At 36.6% G+C, this 23397-nt stretch overlaps 2 protein-coding genes across 5 annotated transcripts; both read left to right on the top strand.

The window, feature by feature from the left end:
- The first annotated feature begins 2282 nt into the window (after nt 1–2282).
- On the top strand, nt 2283–4268 carry App-bp1 (beta-Amyloid precursor protein binding protein 1). Its single transcript, XM_064063763.1, has 5 exons — nt 2283–2478; nt 2528–2692; nt 2747–2929; nt 2981–3707; nt 3758–4268. Exons 1-5 carry the CDS (start codon nt 2411–2413, stop codon nt 4214–4216), a joined length of 1602 nt encoding a protein of 533 aa, XP_063919833.1. The 5' UTR covers nt 2283–2410; the 3' UTR covers nt 4217–4268.
- Nucleotides 4269–4491: 223 nt separating this feature from the next.
- On the top strand, nt 4492–11676 carry LOC135135481 (differentially expressed in FDCP 8 homolog). 4 transcript variants are annotated; one of them, XM_064064548.1, is made up of 7 exons: nt 4492–4585; nt 4649–4807; nt 4857–5014; nt 5065–5187; nt 5243–5439; nt 5593–5637; nt 10812–11676. In XM_064064548.1, exons 2-7 carry the CDS (start codon nt 4661–4663, stop codon nt 11483–11485), a joined length of 1344 nt encoding a protein of 447 aa, XP_063920618.1. In that variant the 5' UTR covers nt 4492–4585; nt 4649–4660; the 3' UTR covers nt 11486–11676. The 4 variants fall into 4 exon arrangements, with proteins under 4 accessions (XP_063920618.1, XP_063920617.1, XP_063920620.1 ...); XM_064064547.1 differs by having other exon boundaries at nt 4542–4807; XM_064064550.1 differs by lacking the exon at nt 5593–5637 and having other exon boundaries at nt 4542–4807.
- The last annotated feature ends 11721 nt before the right edge of the window (nt 11677–23397 follow it).

Here is a 23397-nt window from a genome sequence, read left to right as displayed (position 1 = left end):
GTCTGGCTTCTCTACCTTGTGCGGCTGGTCTTCCTGGCCGGTTGGCCGGCGACCTGGTTTAATTGCTGTCAGGTCTGGCTGCATTGCCTGTCCGGCTGGTCGGCTGCCTAGTCTGGCTGCCCTGTCTGACCGGCTACTTGCTTTAGCTGCTCTGGCTGTTCAGCCTGGCCGCTGCCTCTTGTGCCCGGTCTGCCTGGCCGGCTGGTCGGCTACCTGTTCGGCCGTCTGGTCTGCTTGAGCGGCTGAATGGTCTGCCTGGTCTGCCTGGACGGTTAGCTGGTCTGTCTGGTCTGGCTCATGATACAAGAAAACATGTATCATGGTCTGGCTGATCTGCCTGGGCGGCTGGCCGTCAGACCTAATGTGACTCGATCTTGTGTGGCAATTAGTAACTTTTATGAAATAGAAATATATCTGTGTTCTTGTTATGTCTTTTTGACAGCAGGTATTTTTTGCTTCCAGTATGGCGATCCTGTTACTGTCATTGTGTCATTTGCCTGTCAGTTGCTTTGCTGTTTCTAACATATCTTTCACGACTGTTTGCCTTGCCGGTTCCCGGTGACACTTTCTTGTTGTATAGGGCTGGAGTCATTTTTTGGACTGGAATAGTGTTCTTTTCGGTCCGTTGACTCGATAAATCTAGTACAGTCCGTCGTAACCTCAAATCTTAAACACATCAAACTTTCTTTGGCAGTTCCTACATTTAATAGCAAAAATTACTAGTCTCGCGCTATCTTTGTCTAGCACATAGGTTAGGTTCCTCTCTGTCGACCGCCGACCACAGGCAACTTGCCGTACTTTCTAAAAGTAATAATAGATCTAGTGACTTTAGTCTGACCGGCTGCCTAGTCTACCTGCTCCTGCCTTGTCTGCCTGGCCGGCTAGTCGGCGGCCAAGGTTAATTTATAAAGTGCTTTGCTGCCCCTCACCCCTGTAAACCGAATTGCCTAAATGCTCGCTTATACTCCAACCTTCTCCTTTATAAATTAACCTTGGTCGGCGGCTTGGTCTTTCTGGTCCTGCAAGGTCTCCCTGGCCAGCTGGTCAACGTGGTCTAGCTTGTCTATCTCGACGGCTGGCCAGCTGCCTGGTCCTGCTGCTTTGCCTGGACGACTGGCCGGCTGCCTTGTCTGGCTGCTCTGCCTTGTATGGCTGCTCTGCCTGCTCTTGCTAAGAAAATTTCACTGAAATTGCGTTTTTGATGTCCACGATCGAGAAAACCTGTGTTTATAAATCTTCCACAAAATTTTTAAATTGTGCTCTTAACGGGTATAGGACGATGTGGGCACGCGGCAGCAAAATTTTGCGCAATTTCTCTGTTGTCGATAAGCCTTTAATGTATCCATCAGTGAGCATTTCCACTTTTTCTTTAATTGTGTACTGCGGCATATTGACGAAATTCAGTCACTAAAAACCAGTAATCGAACGAGTAATCAAATTTTAGAAACGTCAGGTAAATGTCTGTTTCTACATGGCTGCCTGCAATATATTTTTTTTTTAAGAAATATCCTTTAATTTAAAGCGTGACCTTTAATAAAATCGACAAAAGATGACTCAAATTACATTCATGGGAATCCCTATGGCCAATTTTAAAAAAGACGCACTGTATTTTTTTAATAAAAACTGCAGTCTAGATATGAATATAAATATGTAGATGTTAGGACTCAAGTTTGTTAGCTTGAAAAATATTTTTTTAACGCGACACATATCTCGTATTTTTAAAATGCAATTCCTGAAACCGAAATATTGTTTCCTAAGTATGTAAGATAAGACAAAAATAGAATGAAAATCCACATAGATTTGTCACTTCTCCCTTCAGTTTTGACATTTAAATGCTTTAAAGAGTTCAAAATTTTGAAAAATCAAGTGTGTACGTATTAGAATTAGGTACTGCGAATCCACTTTGTTTGGTTTGCGACTTTATGTGCACTCCACAACTTAGTTATAACTTTGTAAAATCCATTTATAATACACATTCACACTCATTGGAACATATCCCCTCATTTTTTCGCTCTTTGTGCCTAGGCGGGTTTTTTTTTATTAACTTTTAATTAATTAATTTAAAAATGAAATAGGGCAGAGGCTGGCGCCTATAAATCGGGTTCTCGTATCCTACAAATGCAAATATTCATTATTACTCATATTTTAGATGTTAATTATTAATTTTTTAATTCACTTTTAACAATTTTTTTAATTTTTAAAAGTCAGCGGTATTGCATCGCTAAAAAATGGCTGTGCGCTTGGTACTGGTAACATTCGCGACCGCCAACCACGGCTCACAACTGGCGTTTGGAAAGCAACTGTCAAATGTCAATTTCCAACTTGAGGAACTTTTAGGCAGTCATAAATATTTTTAAAAAGTAAATATTATTGTGCCAAGAGATTTTTGTCAGTTTATCAAACTTTTAAAATGTCGTCGCCAGCCCCGAAGTCACCGGAACAAAGTGAGAAAAGCAAGAAATACGACCGGCAGTTGAGGTTAACATAACGAATTTATTTTTGATATGTTTTTGATAGTTTATTTTAGACTGTGGGGTGATCATGGCCAAAAAGTTCTTGAAAATGCGAAAATTTGTCTAATAAATGCAACCGCTTTGGGTACAGAAATTTTGAAAAGCTTGGCCTTGCCAGGCATTGGTTCTTTTACTATTGTGGATGGAGAAAAAATTACAGATGAAGATATTGGCACAAAGTAATTGAGGCGGAAATTTTCAACACACTTCATAAATTTACAAATTTGTTGTAGTTTTTTCATTGAAAGTGACTCTATTGGTGCATCTAGAGCCCAAGTGACAACACAAAATTTGTTGGAACTAAATCCAGATGTACGAGGTGATTACATCGATGAAACTGTAGATCACGTTTTAGCTCATAGCCAGGACTTTTTTGATACATTTTCTGTAGTAATAGCGACGTCTTTGCCAGAAAAGTTGCTTATCTAGCTACACATTAATAATTATTAATAATACATTTTTTTTAGAGTTTTGATGCCACTGTCAAGACATTTGTGGGAGAAAAATGTACCTTTGATAGTATGTCGCAGTGTGGGATTTTTAGGCTACATACGATGTCAAATTAAAGAACACACAATAATTGAAGCACACCCTGACAATGAAAATGCGGATTTGCGATTAGATAATCCTTGGCCAGCACTACAAGAACATTTAGAAAAATTTGATATACCAAAATTAGACAACAAAGAACGCAGTCATGTTCCAGCAGTCATAATTCTGTATTACTACTTAAACCAATTTAAAGCTGAACATGGTCATTTACCAAAAACTCGAGCAGAAAAGGAAGAAATAAAAAGAAAAATCATAGAAAGTCCACATCCAGATGAACATGGAATAAAACATCTAGAAGAAAACTTTAAAGAAGCAATTCGCTACATAAACACTTGTGTCAATCCTGTGAAAATACCATCCAACGTTCAGGCAATTCTCAATGATGATAGTTGCATTAATCTACATCAAACTAGTTCTTCATTTTGGGTGTTGTGTGCTGCACTTAAAGAATTTGTTGAATCTGAAAATTCCCTTCCTCTTAAGGGCAGCTTACCAGACATGGCTGCAGATACAAATAGTTATGTAGCTCTACAACAACTTTATCAAAAACAGGCCCAAAACCAAAGTGAAATAATTTACAGGAGAGCTTTAGAAATTGCAAGAACATTGGGTTTGTCTCAGGAATCAATTACCGAAACTGAAGTAAGTAACAACTGATATTTTAAAATCAAACATAATTTTCATATTTTTAGGCTAAATTGTTCTGTAAATATGCAAGTCAACTGAATGTAATTCGTGGTAGTTGCATTGCAGACGAATATCAAAAAACTGGTTTAGATTTTACGTCATACCTTGAAGACCCTGATAGTTTGCTGTTTCACTATATTACACTCCGTGGCCTGGAACGTTTCATTAGTGAATTTAACAGCTATCCTGGTCAACTGGATGACCACGTAGAGCCTGATTTGCTGAAACTAAAAAGTATTATTGGAAAATTATTAGCAGAATGGGGTTGTTCACAAATAATTCGAGATGAAAGAGTTCATGAAGTCTGCAGATACGGTGGCGCAGAATTGCATTCAATCTCTGCAATTTTAGGTGGGTGTGCAGCACAAGAAGCTATTAAACTGATTACGTCGCAGTATAAGCCTTTAAATAACACATTTATTTATGATGGTATCACATCTACCTCTGCTTCTTTTACGCTTTAGTTAATTACAAAGTTGTTTTGTTAATTAGATAAGAATAAATTTTTTGAACTTTTTTGTTTTATTTTGAGTTGAAGGTGATTTAAATTTTATGACAACTGTTATCTACGAATTTGACATTTTTGCTGATCTGTAGTTTTGGTGGTTGTCAGCGAGGTGTTATTATCACCCACTGGTGGTTTGTGTGCATTAAAGTTAATTTGTACAGATGACAAACATTGAGAACTGGAGATTTTCAAATTAAATTTACCTCCTCTTTAAGGTCCAATCATATCTCTTGTAGGTGTGATTACGCCATCACGTGATTATCACAGCTGGCAATGACAAGTTGTGGTGACATGTGACATTGACATTTTATCAAAAGTAAACTAGGTAGGGTCATGTTTTTTCATTTTCGTATTTTAATGACCTAATCTGTGTAATTTATGTTAAAAGATAATGTAAACTATGTGTGAGGTAGGGGAACCTAGTCGAATTTTAGCTTCTACGCCATCCTCAAGTACGTCAGGTTGTTTGTCTAACGATGAAAGTGCAGAAGACCACCTTTTGCCGTCGAGTTTGGCAGCCGAAGAATTACAGTTGGCCTTAAATAAGGTACAAACTACTATATACATTTTTAAACATTGCTAATAATAATATTTAGGAAGCAACAGAAGATGAGTTGCTTAAAGCTATCAGTCGTTGTAAAGACTTGGTCCTAGAAAGCAATCAGTGTTCACTTGAACGCAAATGGCTTGTTAGACATCTTATTGAACTGCGTCTACGTTTGCAAGAATGTAGGGAGGCAATGGTGGACCCTCAGTAAGGTTGCTATGAACATAAAGGAGTGTGTTTCTCATTGCTTGTTTCAGGCATCCCAGAAATAAGAGCAGTGGTGTGTCTAAAAGAACTGTAAGAGGGCATCATTTAAATTTGCAACCGTTATTAAGAAGCACCTCTTCCAAGTACTGTGATCATTGCACAGGCACGATTTGGTAAAACATTTGTAAGATAAATTTGTGTGCTGATCTGCATTTAAAATATTTGTAGGAGTGTAGTGCAAGCTTGGTATGAATGTGAGGACTGTGGTTATTCATGTCATCACAAATGTATTTCTCAAATTATAAGAGAATGTGCACATGTTGTTGCAAGTGAACGTGGAAGTTATGAACTGGAAATTTGCCCAGAAGAAGGTCTATCAGCACAGAAGTATTTGTGTGCTGAGTGTCGCTCACCTTTACCAATAAGTAAGTATTTGGTGGAATGGTTTAATGAATAGAGCTAATAACACATTAAGCTTTGGCACATTAAGTAAGTTATTGAAGGTTTTAACTACTTTTATTAAGATTTACTTAATGTGCTCAAAATTTATTGTCATTTTTAATTAATGGTGTGTGTAGCTGCTCCAAAAGGGATAAGCTGTCTTGGTAGATTGCTATTTCCAGGTAAAGTTACGTACTAATTGCAATTTTGTGCTAATACATAGAATATAGTTACCAGTAGTTACCTGCTTGATGTAGTATACTACTAATAATAGGCATTAAAAAGTTAACTGTGCTTATGCTACCATTGTCATGCTAACACAATTATTTTACATTATTTCAAAAATTATGTATTAAAAACTTACTGCATGGACCCAGTGATACAAGAGGTATGGATACCTAAATTTGGTGTTAACCTTAGAAGTTATTTTATTTCTTTTTATAGCTGTGCATGTTTTATGTTATATAGACATGTGTGTTTGTTGTTACCCAAATGAGACCGTTTGCAAAAGAAATTTTGTAATTTAAAATACTAATAATAGATAATATTTAAGCGCAGTAAATATTAAACATTGCATATTGAAAAAAATTTTATTTCAATACTTCCCATCATTTTACGGCAACTTTTAGCACAAATTTGTTTGAATGCAATCACTATTTGCTATTATTTTTACACTATCCTTCTAAAGGAATAGCTGTATAAGGTAAGTCCTGTAACTGGGGTTTTCTGCTGAATGTTCAGAATTATTTTTATGTTTGCGAAAAATTTGAGCAGGGTCTTCCTGACATGAAAATTGTTTTGCCCAAAAATGTAGTTTGGCTTATTAAAAAATACTGGGAGGTGTTTTAGAGTTTTTTCACAAGATTCGACAATACGATTCCGTAATTCGTTTACACTTTCAATAGATGTTATCTAAGGTAGTGTCACTGGAAGACATGGAAATGATAGAAGCATATGTATTACAATTGACAATGGTATTTTCAACAATTATTATAAGTTTAATTTATTTTAAATTGTTGCTCTTGTAAAACAGTCTTAATTTATTGTTAAACAATCTGTAATCTTAAAACTGCATTTTTGGACGATGTTAATATGAACCTTTTTTCTATTTTCACATCAGGAAACTGCTTAAGTTTTTCCACATATTAAGAAAAAGCCTGTGTAGTTTTATGCTCATTAATACGAAAACACAGATTTATTGTTTTTCTAGTCTTTAGAGTGATTTGGGTCTTCACCTGCTGGAAATTTATTGTACGTACAGTTTTTGAAAATACTTACTGTTTAATCTGAAGATTTTTAGTAACTTTAAAATTGTTTTAAAGATTATCAAACACTAAATAACATTTATGTCCTAGATAAAATTCCGCGGCCCAATATTTTGAGAACGAATAGAGATATTGAAATTCTGAAAACGCAATTTTTACTTCCGCAGCGTAAGCTAAGGAAGTTTAGTAATCGAGTCGATCGGACCAATGACCACTTTTATATTTTATCCACGTTTTCGTTTGTCTGTCTGTCTGTCTGGTGTCTGTATCCATTTTTATTAGACACGTAATCTCAGAAATTGCTGGACCGATTGTTGTCAAATCTTCTATGTATATTATAAATATCATGTAGATGGTTAAATGCTAACCAAAACTTTGATAATCATCCCCACCAACAATTTGATGACGTCATTTGAAAGAATTCTATGTTTATTTGATTTAACTATTATACAACAATATAATCCTATAAGTGTGGTGTACGAATCCGCTTTGAGTTTTACCCTAACTGTCCAAATTTTTGCAAAAACATAATACACGTTATAACTGTGTAGCATTAGTGTAAGGCATCTCGGTCGTGGTCTAGTGGTTACGAGTCAGGAATGCGAACCGGACGTCACGCGTTCGTTTCCGAACTTGGGTTTTCGTTTTTTCTTTTCTTACCTCTTTTTCTCCTGCATTGTGTATTAATTAAGTTTATGACATCATAACAGATTTTTTATTGATGAAATTACCACACTTTCTCGAAAAGGTGAGAATACGCACCTTTTTATTTTAAAAATGTAAAACCTTCTCGGGAACGCCAAATGTCTTTTTTTAAGAATGTGAAACCTTCTCGGGAACGCCAAAAGTCTTTTTTTTTAATGTGAAACCTTCTCGGGGCTCCCTATTGTCTTTTTAAAAAATGTAAAACCTTCTCGGAAGCCCCAAATGTCTTTTTTAAATGGCAAACCTTCTCGGGGGTCCCAAATGTCTGTCTCTTTTAAAAATGTGAAACCCTCTCGGGGGCGCCAAATGTCTTTTTTTAAGAATATGAAACCTTCTCGGGGGTTCCAACTGTCTTTTTTGAAGACCTTTTCGAGGGGCGCCAAAGGTCTTTTTTTTAAGTGTGAAACCTTCTCGGGGATCCCTATTATCTTTTTTAAAAATGTAAATCCTTCTCGGGGTCCCAACTATCTTTTTTAAAAATATAAAACCTTCTCGAGGGTCCCAAGTGTCTTTTTTTAATGTGAAACTTTCTCGGGGGTCCCAATTGTTTCTTTTAAAAAATGTGAAACCTGCTCGGGGCCAGCAAATGTCTTTTTTTAAGAATGTGAAACCTTCTCGGGGGCACCAAGTGTCTTTTTAAGAATATTAAATCGTGTCGGGGCTCCCAACTGTCTTTTTTTAAGAAGGTGAAACCTTCTTTTTTTTCTGTTACACTGTGACTAGTACCTTCTATAGTGTTTTTACTCCATAGAGGTTATCACGAAAAAGTAAAATTCCGCAAAATCAAATTTTATATTTTTTCAGAAAAACAGTATTTGTTGGACTGTACGTCAGAAGCGAGGGAAGTTCTGTCGAAATAACTTTCCACCAATTTTTTTAGTTTGAAGGGAGAAGCTTAATTTAGTATATTGTATATTTTTTTAAAAACGAAATTAAATATTTAATTCTCGATTAATTTAACAGAGGATTAAAATGTAGAATATGAGCCCGTGATTGGTTAAAACATGCATGTTGTATAGCAACGGACTTTAGTGACAAGTTAATCGCCAATTAATTTTTAATTCGCTTTCTATAAGCCGGGTCTAAGTGTTTTCTATCATTGTAAACGCAATTTAATGGTGTATCAAAATCCGTTAAAAAATATAACTGTATTCCATTTTAAAATTATATAGGTTTGTCATATTTGTAATTTACTAAATTAAGCCTCCCTTCAAGCTAAAAACAATGGCGTCTACAGAATTTCAATATCTCTATCCGTTTTCAGGATAGATATATAACTTATATCATCTCATCTTGTGAAGTAAATGTGACTTATTTGAATGTACGCCGCACATAACTATTATGTTGCATTATTTACGGTTTAATCATTTTTATTTTTTAAATTTACACAAGGCTGTTCAACAGTAACAATCCAATAATAAATTTGGGCAAATTTTACAAATCATAGTAGAGACTAGAGACTACATAATAGATTTATTTCAATATTGTAGTATAATAATATTTTGGGATTACGAAATCTTAATTCGTCACTTAAGTTACAACGAAAAGCAAGATACAAAAGTTAATATATTGTGCATTGGTGGTTCCACTTGTTGATAAACAGGTTACTTATGTTAACAGAGTCTTGATTTGTTAGACAGATTTTTTTGTAGATGGGATGATTTTTATTGATGCATTCAGGATCATTTCTGTTTGTATTAATAAACTTCACTACAGTTGATAGTGTGATATGAGGGTTAAAACGTCACTAATATTGTCATGAAGTTATTAGTGTAAGGATTTACTGCAGTTGAATTTAAGCGATTTTTTTTATATTAATGAACTGCAGCAATTTTTAAAACAAACTCAAACTCAAAATTGTGCAAACAATGTTTACATTTTTTTATGTATAAAAATACAGATTATTCTGAAATTTTGCATGTTAAATCGCTGGTCACAATTTATTTACTTGTTCATTCCTTCCAAAAACTTTTAAACCAAATGAGTTTCTGTATCCGTTGTTACAGCCAAATTTTTTGCAAACATTAATTCGTGTATTTCCACTTGTTCCATTTGCCTGTAACCTATTTTTAGAATTTTCATATTTTATTTTACGTTTTTTAGTGCTTCATCTGGCACTATTGAGACTAGAAGAAGGCTTAGCACATGTCCCTTCTTTATTTCTTCAATCTTAATCCTTATTTATCATTATGTTTATACGTTGATTTTCTAACTTCAAAAGTCGTTTTGTCTATGAAAACATCTTTTTAACACTTTTTAGATGTCTGCTCTTGGTATCTTACTGGATGCTCTTTCCAGGTCTTTAAAGCAGGTTTCTCTGTTTTTATTAACAGGTTCTTCTCCAGCTTGTCTGATTGTAAATATTAAATTAACCCATATTGGATTTCATCTAGTGCATTTTTTATTCCTTTTCTTGGATTATGATTAGTGTTGTATTGTACATAATAAAGTTAATATGTTCTTTTTCACGAAAAATTTGTTGACGTTATCCAAAACAATTAAGGTATTCTTTGATAATCGTAGACTGAGATGCATAGATTATTCGTTGTGCTTCATCATAGGTCTGGAAAGTTTGATAATTTTCTTTTAATATTTGTCGTATATATATTTTTACTAATAAAATATGTTCATACAATGTCTAGGCCATTTCTATTTGTCCACTCCCCAGAATAAATTTTGAAAATTCGTCAAGTGTAAGGGTTTTTTTTTACTTTCTTAGAAAAAATGAGGGAAAACTTGATGAACTTACACGTTTTGTTTGTGTTTTAATTGGCTAAGAACTTGGACCTAATTTGAAGGCAGTTATGCGTAAAATGAAATTTTCTATTTTTTGCAATAAAGCGCAGCTATTCAAAGTAACCCACTTAATTTTGATTAATTTAATAATTAAGTCTCGTCATTGTCAACTGTAATGAACAAAAAACCCTTTATAGAACAATGCAACTAACCTTACTTTTTATCAAGTGGACAGATAGAAGTCACGTGGACTTTACGTACGTACTGTAAATATATATACAAGTATATGTAATATACTGGGCGATTGACAGCATTGCTGCATAATTTTAATGACGAATTATACAGCAAAAGATAAGTAAATTATTTTATAAAGCATAGTTCATTCTTTACAACACTGCTAACGCAAGTCTAAAAATTTCGTGAATGACTAAAATTACTTTCCACCCCGGTCAGTTATTAGAAAATAAATACGTATCTAGTTTTTGGTAACAAAATTAACGATGGTGGAGCGTAGTTTCGGTAATAGTTTTGCTTTTTACTTATTTTTGCCATATAACCGTTAACTTATTAAATTATACAGTAGTGCCCTGAGTCACCCTGTACAATTAAAAACTGTAAAAATAATAATTGGGAAGTTTGGAATTTATTAGATAAAGACTGGAGTGAAGCTCGCCGATGCGATTATTCAGGCCTCTACTACTGCACAGCCTGCCATTGGGGTAGTTCGGCCGTCGTTCCTGCTCGAGTGGTGCACAACTGGGATCTTTCTCCTCAACCTGTGTGTCAAGCCAGCTTACAACAGCTTCGTGTGACAGCAAATCGCCCATTATTAAATCTAGAAGAGTTAAATCCTCGTTTGTTTTCATTTGTCCATGAATTGAGTTTGGTTCGGCGATTAAGGCAAGAATTGCACGGAATGAGGAAATATTTATCGGTCTGTCGTAACGCCACTGAAGATCATCTGTTATGGAAACATGTGGATGTCCCGCACTTGGTGGAAACCCCAGAACTGTATAGTCTTCAAGATTTGGTTGATACCCATTCTGGAGAATTGCCGAGTAAACTTCACACCGTTATTGATGTGTTTACTAAACATATTAAAGTAAGGTGTGAGGTATGTCGCGGAAGAGGGCATATTTGTGAAATATGTTCAAACGATGAGGTTCTGTTTCCTTTTGATGCTGCAGCTGTGATTTGTAAAGATTGTAATGCCGTTTTGCATAAGAGTTGTTTTAATAGAAAAAATAATAACTGTCCAAAATGTATTCGAATAGAGCGGCGAAAGGAACAAGAGCAAGTTGAAGACGGACAGACTGAAGCTTGACTGTGATAGGGATAGTGCATTATAATCAGACGTTATATTTGATTTGTTGTAGGTAATAGGTATGTCATGGTACCTATGCTACCTAAGTATCTAATAATTTATTTGAATGTTTTGGCTTAGTATTTTTCTAACTTAAATTATTTACATTTTAAATTATTTGTTATATATATTAAATAAACCTTTTTCTAATATTTGTGGACTATTTTTTTGCCTAAAACATCGTAGGTACTTATTATTTCATTGACTACTTTTACATGTCCGTTGAAAATTTAAAAATATATTCCAGATGGAATGCCACCTTTTTGATTAGTTACTTAGGGTGGGAATGTGCAGCAGGTAAAAAAAAATGGGCGCACGTGATCCACTTACTTGTTTTTTTTGGGTTAGTGAAAACCACGGGTTTGTAAATAGGGAGAGATACGCAAATTTTTGTAATGTTACAAAAGGGCAGTTGTTTAAACAAAAATAAATCGCATTCGATGCCACTGACCCCTCATCAAGAGGTCAATTAGTGGAAGACCATTCAATTAGCGATTTTTTAATCTGAAAGGTTGTGAAATTTTGACGAATTCGTCAACTCGTTTTGTTTTTGTTTTATTGTATGTAAATTGACAGTTCATGTTAAGATTTTTAACTGTCCATGGTTCTGATATAATTTAACTACAATAATGGAACATTTCTCGAAAAATCCGTACAAATTTATTTGTTCAGGCTGAACTTACATTTAACAACGATATTTACGGTTCTGGATGTGTGATTTAATGTATGTGTTATGTAGATACTACATTTCATAACTTCTGACTCGAGGTGTGTAATAGTTCCTTTATGACATTTAAACTAGCCTTTAACATCGATCCATTTTGAAAGAAATCACCTTGAAAATTATCTGTTAAATTAATATCATCGTTCCTGCAGGTTTAATTATTTTTTACAGCTTGAATTTGAAGATTTGACGAAGAAATGATACTATGGTGTGATAACCCAAACATTCCGCCAAAAATTTCAAAAGTGGCCATGAACGGTGATCGTCAACAAGATGGGACCCTACGTTGTGTTTTGAAGTGGCGGAATGCGTTCTAATGCACGTAGTGGATCGCAAAGGTGGAAAAGTGACCTTGAATTTATGACACAAAAATTTGCCGTGAATAATTTTGTTAATTTTTTTCAAAAGATTGTATTTTCTCAATTATCAAATTTACCCGTTCTTTTGAAACGCAAGGTTACAAATTATTTCAATCACATATAAACACAGTTTGTTAAATGTACACGATTTTCTAGTTTGCAACATTTTATCTAAAGTGAATAAATGGCAATGCACATATGGTAGCGTGTTGACAGACTTTTTCTGTATTTTTTTTTGGCAATCGGAGGAAAAAAGAACATCATTTCAACAATTAAAGAAACGTGGAATGAGTAGCGCTAAGGGTTCTAGACTCTTCACTGTACAACCATGCCGCGGTGCCCGCGTCAGCTACTTCAAGTTTTATTTCGCAACTATACTCCATCTTCCGCGTGACAAACAGAGCTGATTCTCCCCCAGCAGAGTTTCCTCTACCAGCAGGACACCTTCCGAATTCCCTACGATGGTGGAATTCGGTATTGCGAATAAACACTAATCTGAATGCAAGAAAAATTATCACTCCGACCTCCGCTCTTGTCACCCAGATTTAATAAAGCAAAATTAATGAATTAAGACTACGTGGTGAATCGAATTCCCCATCACATACATACTTGTACATAAACACATGTTAACTATGGTCAAAAACACAAAATATCGTTCGGTACGCACGTCGCTTTGAGAGGCGCGTCCGAGTAAAAACGTTCCAAAGTTGGAGGCGTAGAACACATAAAACATAACACAAAATCAGCATAAAATTCCCTTTCCCCCTTCGAATCCACGACGGCATTTACTTCAGTGCTAATTTTTAAAGTATCAGTGCTTAAAATTAAATCGTGAAAACTGCCATTTATTTACTACTTTAACAGAATCTATCCAATTTAAATAATATTTAAGTTAGAAAAAAAACATTCATCCCCTTAGACATTTCATAATAATTAAATATTACCTATTTTACTTGAATGAAGTTGCTTATTTTTTTCGTGTCATACAAGAAGAATAAAATTTATAATTTAGAGAGATGCGTGGAACAAAATAAGAATTTTATTGACTGTTAAACTATGTTAGAAACAGGACTGTTAAAAATCCTAACATTAACGGTGAATTTACAATCAATCAACAAATTTACACCACGTATTTACAACATCAAAAATTCACATTTCCGATATTAATATTGTTGCAATATGTCAGAATTAGATACGCTCTGGCCCAGTACCGGTGCGACACTTGTGTGGTTGAAAGTCTGGACCCTTTTGTCTTTGTCGGCGTTTCACGGTAAATCGACGTCCAGATGTCGAGACCTTTTTTACTAAGTTAGTTTTCACATATTGTACATATCTAAGTCAGTTAATAAATACCTTCGCTAGTGTTAACATCGTTGGCCTTTTATTTTTCGCACTTTAAATACGCACATAAATTAACAGGTTATGGGCCCAGATTACGTATCGAGTATTGTGCAATTAGTATTTTGAAAAAGTGCAATTAGTGGAATATCAGCGATTAGTTCCTATTCGAAGTTGTGATTTGTAGTTAGTCAGTGTTCAAGTTCGGTTTCGCGGCCAATAGTAGCAGACACATCGAAAATGGATAAGTTCGCGATAGCTAAGTTTAACGGCAACGATTTTGCAGTATGGAAGTTTCAAATGCGCGCCTATCTGCGGTATCACGAATTGTTAGACGTTGTCGAAGGTATGAAAGCTCGCCCTGATTCGGGAGGTACGTCCAAGGAACAAGAAGACTGGGACAGAAAAGACGAGAAAGCTCAATTTGCGTTATCGTGCGCTCTAGAGACGAATGTTGTGCGTCATATAATGAATATGAAGACTGCAGCTGAAATGTGGACACGACTGGTGACTATTTACGAACAAAAGAACAAAACGTCGATTCATATTTTACACCAAAAATTTTATAATTATCAAATGCGACCAGGCGCAACAATTACTGAACATGTTGCTGCTATCGAAGAGCTGGTGAGACAGCTTGAAGATCTGAATCAGAAACCCACCGATGAACAAATAATCACGAAAGTACTGTACACACTACCACAACAGTATCAGCATATAGCAGCGGCTTTTGATATGCTTCCAGAAAAAGAGCAAACCATGGTCAACCTTCTTCCTCGGTTATTAAAGCTGGAAACAATGAGAAATGGAATGGCGGAGATTAAAAACGACGAAGAAGCGAACTCAGCCCTTTACACAAGCAACGGCAATCGGGGACAACGCCAAAATCATCAAAGAAATAGAGGTGGTCGTTATCAAAATCAGCAGCGACAGCAATTTACAAAACAGCGATTTAGTGGGAAGTGTTATAATTGCGGTAAGACGGGACATAGAAAGATCGACTGCTACAAACCCCAAAACACTCAAAACAATGGCCAAGCGAATGCAGCATCAAACAGCGGCGCATCGAGTGCAATGATGTATACAGCCGAAACGATGGCTGTCGGTTACGCGGGCGAATTATGGGTCGCGGATTCTGGTGCGAGTAAACACATGACTTTTCGGCGCGACATTATTACAAATTATAGGGAGTTTAGTGCAAGTGAGAGAAAACCGATCACAGTGGGCAACAATGAAACTATTTACGCGGAAGGTGAAGGAGATGTAATGATTACTTCGTACGTTAATGGACAAGTACTGGAGCAAGGCATGAGTGAAGTGTGGTACGTGCCTGAAATTGGGAAAAATCTATTCTCAATAAGTGCAGCTAGTAATCATGGTGTTAACGCATTATTCAGCAAACACACGTTACAATTGTTTAGTCGTGGCAAAGTGGTAGCCACCGGACAATTGGCTAAAAACGGTTTATTCGAAATGAATATTCGCGCGCGGGCAACGGCAGAGGCTATGATCGCAAGTGCAAGTGCTCAAAACGTTCGAGTGTGGCATGAACGGCTTGGACATGTTGCATTTAAAGTGGTTCGCGAAATGGCCAAAAGTGACGCGATAACTGGCATGAAAGTTGTGGACTCGAAAGATAGTGCGGACAATGAGGACACATTTTGTGAAGACTGTGTATACGGCAAGCACGTGCGACAACCGTTCCCGTCCTCAAATTCGCGGGCTGAACGGCCAGGAGATCTAATGCATTTTGACACGATCGGACCATTGAATGAATCGTTAGGTGGTTCGCGGTTCGCAGCTGTATTTACAGATGATTGCAGTGGTACGATCATCGCAGTTCCAATGAAAACAAAGTCCGACGTCGTCGACGCGATGATTAGTGTAATAGCTGATGCAGAAGCAAATGGACACAAAATAAAACGCGTGCGATCGGACAATGGGGGTGAATTTTTGGGCAGTGAAATGAAGGCGGTGTTAACCAAGAAATTTATTAAACAAGAACTGACCACACCGTACTGTCCACAACAGAATGGGCGGGCCGAACGATCTAACAGGACATTAAATGAAATGGTGCGGTGTCAACTTGCAAGCGGAAATCTGCCCCAAGGACTATGGGCGGAAATGATTAGAAACGGGGCTCACATTAGAAATAGAATACCACGTGCCCGTCTCGAAGGAAAAACCCCCTACGAACTCTGGACCGGTCGAAAGCCTGATTTGAGTCATTTGCGTAAAATTGGTAGTACTGCATATGCATTGATTGACGAGTCGAAATGGAGCAAATTTGAAAAGAAGAGCGAACGGCTCATCTTAGTTGGATATGAATTTGAGCAACACGCATATCGACTTTGGCGGCCAGGTACAAAAGTAATTATTAAGAGTCGTGACGTAAAAATTGTCGAATTACCACCAAAAAGACCGCTTCAATTGTTACCTGAAATCGCTACAAATGAAGAACAATCAATACCAACACGAGCGGCGTACTCGAAACGCGTGGTACCTTCAGATGAAAACTCCATCGTAAACAACACCCGATCTAAGACGAAGAAAAGGATGGAAGAAAAAGATGAAATGACCGAAGTTCAATTTGCAGCCCTCCTGACTGAAGGTGAGAAAATAGTGACTAAAACACCTGAAACTCTCGCAGAAGGGTTAGCCACGAATGATTCGAAACAGTGGGAGCTTGCAATGGCTGATGAATTGGAGTCTTTAGCCAAAAATGAAGTTTGGGAATTGGTGGAGCTTCCAGCGAACAGACGACCAATCCAAAATAAATGGATATTCAAGATTAAAACCAACCCGGACGGCAGCATCAATAAATACAAGGCACGGTTGGTCATTAAGGGATGTTCGCAAAAAGCGGGCATCGACTACGCGGAAACGTTTTCACCCGTTGCACGGTTCGAATCAGTGCGTGTATTGTTGGCCATCGCGGCGGCCAAAGATTATGAACTCTTTCAGATTGACGTGAAAACTGCTTTCCTTTATAGTGAACTAAAAGAGGAAATATATATGGTGCAACCGGACGGTTTTGACGACGGTAGTGGCCGTGTGTGTAAACTAAACAAAAGTTTATACGGACTGAAACAGGCACCGTTAGTGTTTCATGAGAAAATGGACGGAGTGCTAAAGGAATTCGGCATGAACCCTACTCGGTTTGACCGGTGTGTGTACGCTTCTGACAATAACGAACTTTATTTCGCGCTGTACGTGGATGATGGTCTGGTAATCGGTAGTTCCGTAGAACGTGTCAACAGTTTTATAAACAAACTAAAACGGAAATTCGAAGTAACCAGTGATGTGGCAAACTGTTATTTAGGTATGCAAATAGTGCGCGATCGTGGGACAAAAACTCTACATTTAAAGCAAACTGCATACGTCCGTAATGTGCTCGAAAAGTTTAACATGAGTACATGCAACCCCAGCTCAATACCAGCAGACCCCGGTGTATTGTTGAAGCGTAATCCAAGTGAAGGTGGTACCGATGCACCTTATCGACAAGCGATCGGATCGCTAATGTATTTGGCAGTGGCTACGCGTCCAGATTTGGCGTTTTCAGTGAGCCAATTAAGTCAACATTTGGAGCATCCATCTGAAGTACATTGGCAAGCTGTGAAACGAGTATTCCGGTACTTACGTGGAAGTATGGACACTGGAATTACGTTTAGTGACCAAAGGGGAAGTGTAAATCAACTCGTTGCATACTCGGACGCGGATTACGCGTCGGATGAAGATCGAAAATCGATCAGTGGCGTCGTCGTAATCCTTAACGGTGGACCAGTCAGCTGGATGTCAAGGAAACAAACGATTGTGGCTGACTCTACAACGTACGCAGAGTATGTAGCAGCGTACATGGCGACGAAAGAAATTATTTGGGTTCGCGGACTTTTAGCCGACTTGGGTGTAGTGCAACGACAACCGACGATTGTGCACATGGACAATGCGGCTGCTGAGCATTTGGTGCGAAACCCTGTTCACCATCGACGCACCAAACACATGGACGTCAAGTTCCACTACACACGTGACGCTTATCAACGGGAAGAGATTGATATCAACCACGTTGGGACAACGGAACAACTGGCGGATATGTTCACGAAACCGCTAAGCCGTGATAAATTTGCCAATAATTTAAAATTGTTGAATTTACATTCAGTTTAAGACTTATTCTCTTAAGTATTATTTTATTTGTGTGTTCTAATTTTTCTTGTGTTTGTTTATTTAGTTCATCTGACCAGAGCGAGTGGGAGTGTTGCAATATGTCAGAATTAGATACGCTCTGGCCCAGTACCGGTGCGACACTTATGTGGTTGAAAGTCTGGACCCTTTTGTCTTTGTCGGCGTTTCACGGTAAATCGACGTCCAGATGTCGAGACCTTTTTTACTAAGTTAGTTTTCACATATTGTACATATCTAAGTCAGTTAATAAATACCTTCGCTAGTGTTAACATCGTTGGCCTTTTATTTTTCGCACTTTAAATACGCACATAAATTAACAAATATAACTAATTAAATGAGTCAAGACATCCGACGAATACACGCGTGTTTTCGCTGCTCTGCAATCGTTTCAAGTTAAAAATGACAAAGCAAACAAGATCCCAAGACAAACTTAGTGGGAATAAAATAAGTGACAGTTCGTCGTTAAATGATGTGAATTTAACTCAAATTGGTGCACTTATGAGCTCTATTGTGGAGGAAAAAACGAAGTTTTTAGAAGAACAAGTCAAGCTATTACAAGAGCAGGTGGCCGTTTTGACGGAAACAAATAAAGATTTAATTCGACTACTGACAAGGGATAATGTCTATTCTAATGAAACTCATCCTCACGACGTTTTAAATGCATCGGGTGTTAGCATGAATGATACGGTAATCGATGCCAAGGATGCTAGTAAGCCATACAAAAAATTCACGCCAAAGAACAAGAAGAAAGTGACAAAAAGTAATGAAGGCAATAAAACGACAACACAGCATGTTCCAGAAATCACTAAAAAACATAATTTCGCAAAGTCGAAATCTGTCATCGGAAAATGCAACGGTGAATTATCAAGTGAACCAGAATTTAAAGCCGCAGCACAACGCATTTGGTTGCATGTAAGCCGTGTGGAATCGGGAACTAGGAAAGAAAAAATTATGGCCTATTTACAACGCAAGTGTCCGGGCAAAGACTTCGTAATTGAAGAACTGAGTAGTGACACTGGACGCTCGAGTACCTTCAAATTGGGGGCAGACTACGAATTGAAAGATATTCTTTATTCTGGAGAGTTTTGGCCGCAAGGAGTTATGATAAGAAGGTTCAATTTTTTTCGAGGACACAGTAAATCCACCAACAATCAGTTTGAATAAAATGTGTAAAGTTGGTATTTTTAATCAAAACGTTCAGTCCATTAAAAGTAAAGTGCAAAGATTAGAAATTATTCTGACTAAACTTGATAGTGACATCGTGCTCATTACTGAACACTGGGAAAGTACGGACCAGCTTACTACAATACCAATCCAGGGTTATAATCTATGTGCTTCTTTCTGTCGTCCCCTAAAAAAACACGGTGGAGTGGCCATATATACCAAGAGTGGTCTCGACGTTCGAGAAGCTAATTGTGCAAGAAACGCAAGTGTGTGTAATGTCTTTGAGTGTTGCGGTGTGGAATTAAAAAAAAGCAATATCGTGGTGCTATGTGTGTACCGTCCACCATCTAACAAGATCGAAGAAACGACACTATTCTTGAGAAAAATGGAAGAACTTCTACAATACTTTCTGGACAATGGTAAACGAGTTATTATAGGTGGGGATTTTAACATAGATTTTAGAGTAAAAAGTGCACTCTGTAACGCCTTCCATAATGTTGTAAATAGCTATAATATGTACATAACAACGACCGAACCTACGAGAGTGACGCCTTTCTCGAGCACATGTCTTGACAATATCGTTGTAAATAACAGCTCTATTTTATTGGACAAAACAAAGGTTTTAGATACTCATTTATCAGACCACTTCGCCTTACATACTAATATGCATTTAAATATTAGTGATAAGGAATGTAACTATGTTACGGCTAGAACAATTAGTGAAACTAATATTAATAAATTTTGTCTATATTTGAGCCAGGAAGAATGGACCAATGTTATGGTTGACGACTGTAACTGTGCTTTTAATAATTTTATGAAAACCATAGAATTATTCTTTAATAAGTGTTTTCCTGTTAAAAAAAAGAAAAAAGTTGGGCACTGTCAGAGTCGGTTCTTTTTTAATGCGAACTCTCCACACCTGCTACAAGTTAAAAAACTAGTGCAACTTTATGCAGACCTGAGCAGGAAATACCCGGAATTTAAAAGTAAATACACGGAAGTTAACACTCAGTTTCAACAACTTCTTCTGAAAGAAAAAAAAATATGGTACGACAATATTGTAGTCAAATCTAATAATAAAAATAAAGCAATTTGGAAAATTGTTAACAACACGGTTAATTTGCCAAACAGAAAGAAAGCTTCCATAATAAAACTGACCGAAAACAATAAAACTCTAAGTGATCAAGAGGCTTCTGAAAAGTTCAATGAGTTCTTCGTATCCATTGCGGATAATATGACCAACCCTGTTAATAATATCGATCATGGTTACATTAACGCCGGTACTTTCAATAAACCAGTTAATTCGATGTTCCTACAAGGGGTGAATGAAAACGATGTATTTGCAATGATTAAAAAACTCAAAAATTCCCCTTCCTCTGGTATTGATGAAATATCTAATATACTACTTAAAAAAATGAGCTCCTATATAATTAAGCCTATAACGTATGTCATAAATCTCTCATTGCAACAAGGTACATTTCCTAGTAAGTTGAAGCTAGCTAAGGTTATTCCTTTATATAAAAAGGGGGATGCTAACTCGATTATAAATTATAGGCCCATAACTTTATGTTCCTCAATTTCAAAAGTTTTTGAAATTATCGTAAACAAACAACTTGTTGATTATTTAGCTAGAAATAACTTTCTGTCCAAAAACCAACATGGCTTCTCAAAAGGAAAATCTGTCGACACGGCCTTAAATAACTTTATCAACGAAATTGTATTAGCTTTAGATAAAAATGAGGTGGCTCTGGGGCTCTTCATTGACTATTCCAAAGCGTTTGATTGTGTCAATCGTGACATTCTTGTTAATAAACTCGAGAACTATGGCATTCGTGGAAAATCTTTGGAATGGTTTAAGTCGTATTTATCTGACAGACATCAACATGTAGCAATAGGTGAAACAAAATCAGCACCAAAAAAAGTAAATCGTGGAGTTCCCCAAGGCTCGATTCTAGGCCCGACTTTGTTTCTGGTTTACGTGAATGATCTTTTCAGCTTCATCGAGCATGCAGATTGTTGTACGGTTGGTTACGCGGACGATCTAAATGTTTTAATAAAAGCGTCAACATTAGAGATTGCAAAAAATATTGCAAAAGATATATTTTTAAAAATTAAGTCGTGGTCATTGCGAAATGATTTGGTCATAAATATGGACAAACTTGCCTGTGTTGTTTTCAAAAATCAAAGTACTAACGTCGTAACTGGTGATAATCTTGTGCTCGATGCCGATACCGCTTTATCATGTGTTGATAGATCAAAAATGTTGGGTCTGACAATTGACAAAGGTCTAAAATGGTCCTATCATATTGATGACATATGTTCTAAGTTGACAAACACATGTTTTGCTCTTTCAATTGCCGCTAAGCAGTGTAGTGTGTCTATAGTTAGACAACTCTATTTTGGCTGTTTCCACAGCATTATACGCTATGCAATATGTCACTGGGGAGCTGCCACTGACTCTCATAAAGTTTTTTTGATTCAAAAACGAGCTGTTCGAATGATGGCAAAGTTGAAATTTTCAGACTCTTGTAGAAAAGCTTTTTGCGAACTAGGAATACTGACGGTACCCAGTATTTACATTTACGAACTTGTTTCTATGGTATATAAAAATCTTTCAGACTTTACCATCAATAGAGCTAATTACCAATATCATACTAGACATAAGAATGTGACTTTGTTACCACACAAACACTCAACATCAATGTATCAGAAAGCTGGCTTCTATAACGGATGTAAGTTCTTTAATGCGCTGCCAGTGGACATAAGAATTAACACCAATTTACGTGTGTTCAAGTTAAATGTAAAAAAATTTCTATTAAAAAAAAGCTATTATACATTAGATGAGTTCCTCCGTGATGTCTAACTCACAAACTTATATGTTGTACATTTATTAATTGTTTATTTGTAATGTTGACGATCTTTCCTTATACATGTGTATATGTTTTTCTGGAAATGAATAAAGTTTATTATTATTATTATTATTATAATTACCTTGTGAGGGAAACTGTGGCGTCGCCTTCGGTAGGCTGCTTTATGAAACTGCCAAACCAAATTAAACAAAATATATAGCCTTAGTGTGACACATGTCAGTCAGGCTTTACTACCAAGGTGCTTACCAACTTACTCCCACAAATTCCTTAGCCGAGCTACCAAACTACCAGCAAAAAACGAAAGTTACACATAGTTGTCTATGTTTAACGATTTCTCAAATTCAAATTATCCAAATAAGATTTCGCGCCGGTGTTTTTTTTTTCAGCGCGAACTTTTGATTCAAACTGGGACACCAATTGTATCAATGGTCCCCTACGCGTTGTACTTGTTCGCTTAATTAACTAACTGGAGATTTCCTAGATATATTTGCCAAGGTAGGACTGAACAATACTAAGAGTAGTCACTGGAACGAAGTCCATTTCACTGACTTATTTTATTTAGTGTAAAATGGACATTGAAGAATAACCGTATTGTATTTCCAAAATTTTCTGAGAAGATGGAGTGAGCCGTTCCTGATTTAATCAAAAAAATAAATTGGCTCATTCATTAATTTAAGGAAGCGAAAATATCAAAGTGGCTACGCCCACCCACCCCGTTTTTTTCTTGATCACTCATTTTACTGGACGAACTGGATTTTATATTGATAAATAGTGAAATCTAAACAATAAACTGTAAATCTAACCCCGCCTATCTGTACTTTTGAATTTCATTGGCTCATTTTATTTACTGTGAGATGAAGATTGAATTTTATTTTGCGAAGTGGTCGGATCAAGACTTGAAAAAACTTCATGGTGACCCCCACCCACCCCGTTTCTACTTTCTACTCATTTTATTGGACGAAGAGTGGATTTTATGTGAATAAATAGTGGAATCTAAATCAAAAATATAAAACTAGTCCCACCCACCTTCACTTTTGAATTTCATTGGTTCATTATAGTGGTGTGAGATGAAGACTGAATTTTATTTTGACAAGTGATTGAATCTATGCAAAAAAATTCAAAGTGGCCCCGCCCACCCGTCTCGTTTTTTTTGACCACTCATATTATTGGACGAAAAATGGAGTTATAATTTATACTGATAAATATAGGAATCTAAACAAAAAATGTAAAACCATCCCC

Source organism: Zophobas morio, unplaced genomic scaffold (assembly GCF_036711695.1).
Source record: "Zophobas morio isolate AGI-343-1 ecotype UQ-CSIRO unplaced genomic scaffold, CSIRO_AGI_Zmor_V1 ptg000024l, whole genome shotgun sequence".
In the NCBI taxonomy this organism is placed as follows: Eukaryota; Metazoa; Arthropoda; class Insecta; order Coleoptera; family Tenebrionidae; genus Zophobas; species Zophobas morio.
The sequence above is the reverse complement of the archived record's forward strand: the minus strand, read 5'-3'. Positions and strand labels throughout refer to the sequence as shown.

Coding starts and splice junctions, on each gene's coding strand:
- App-bp1 (XM_064063763.1), top strand. CDS start 2,411: ATGTCGTCGCCAGCCCCGAAGTCACCGGAACAAAGTGAGAAAAGCAAG. Junction 2,693..2,746: donor GATGAAGATATTGGCACAAA/GTAATTGAGGCG, acceptor AATTTGTTGTAG/TTTTTTCATTGAAAGTGACT. Junction 3,708..3,757: donor AATCAATTACCGAAACTGAA/GTAAGTAACAAC, acceptor TCATATTTTTAG/GCTAAATTGTTCTGTAAATA.
- LOC135135481 (XM_064064548.1), top strand. CDS start 4,661: ATGTGTGAGGTAGGGGAACCTAGTCGAATTTTAGCTTCTACGCCATCC. Junction 5,015..5,064: donor GAGGCAATGGTGGACCCTCA/GTAAGGTTGCTA, acceptor TGCTTGTTTCAG/GCATCCCAGAAATAAGAGCA. Junction 5,440..5,592: donor TCGCTCACCTTTACCAATAA/GTAAGTATTTGG, acceptor TGGTGTGTGTAG/CTGCTCCAAAAGGGATAAGC.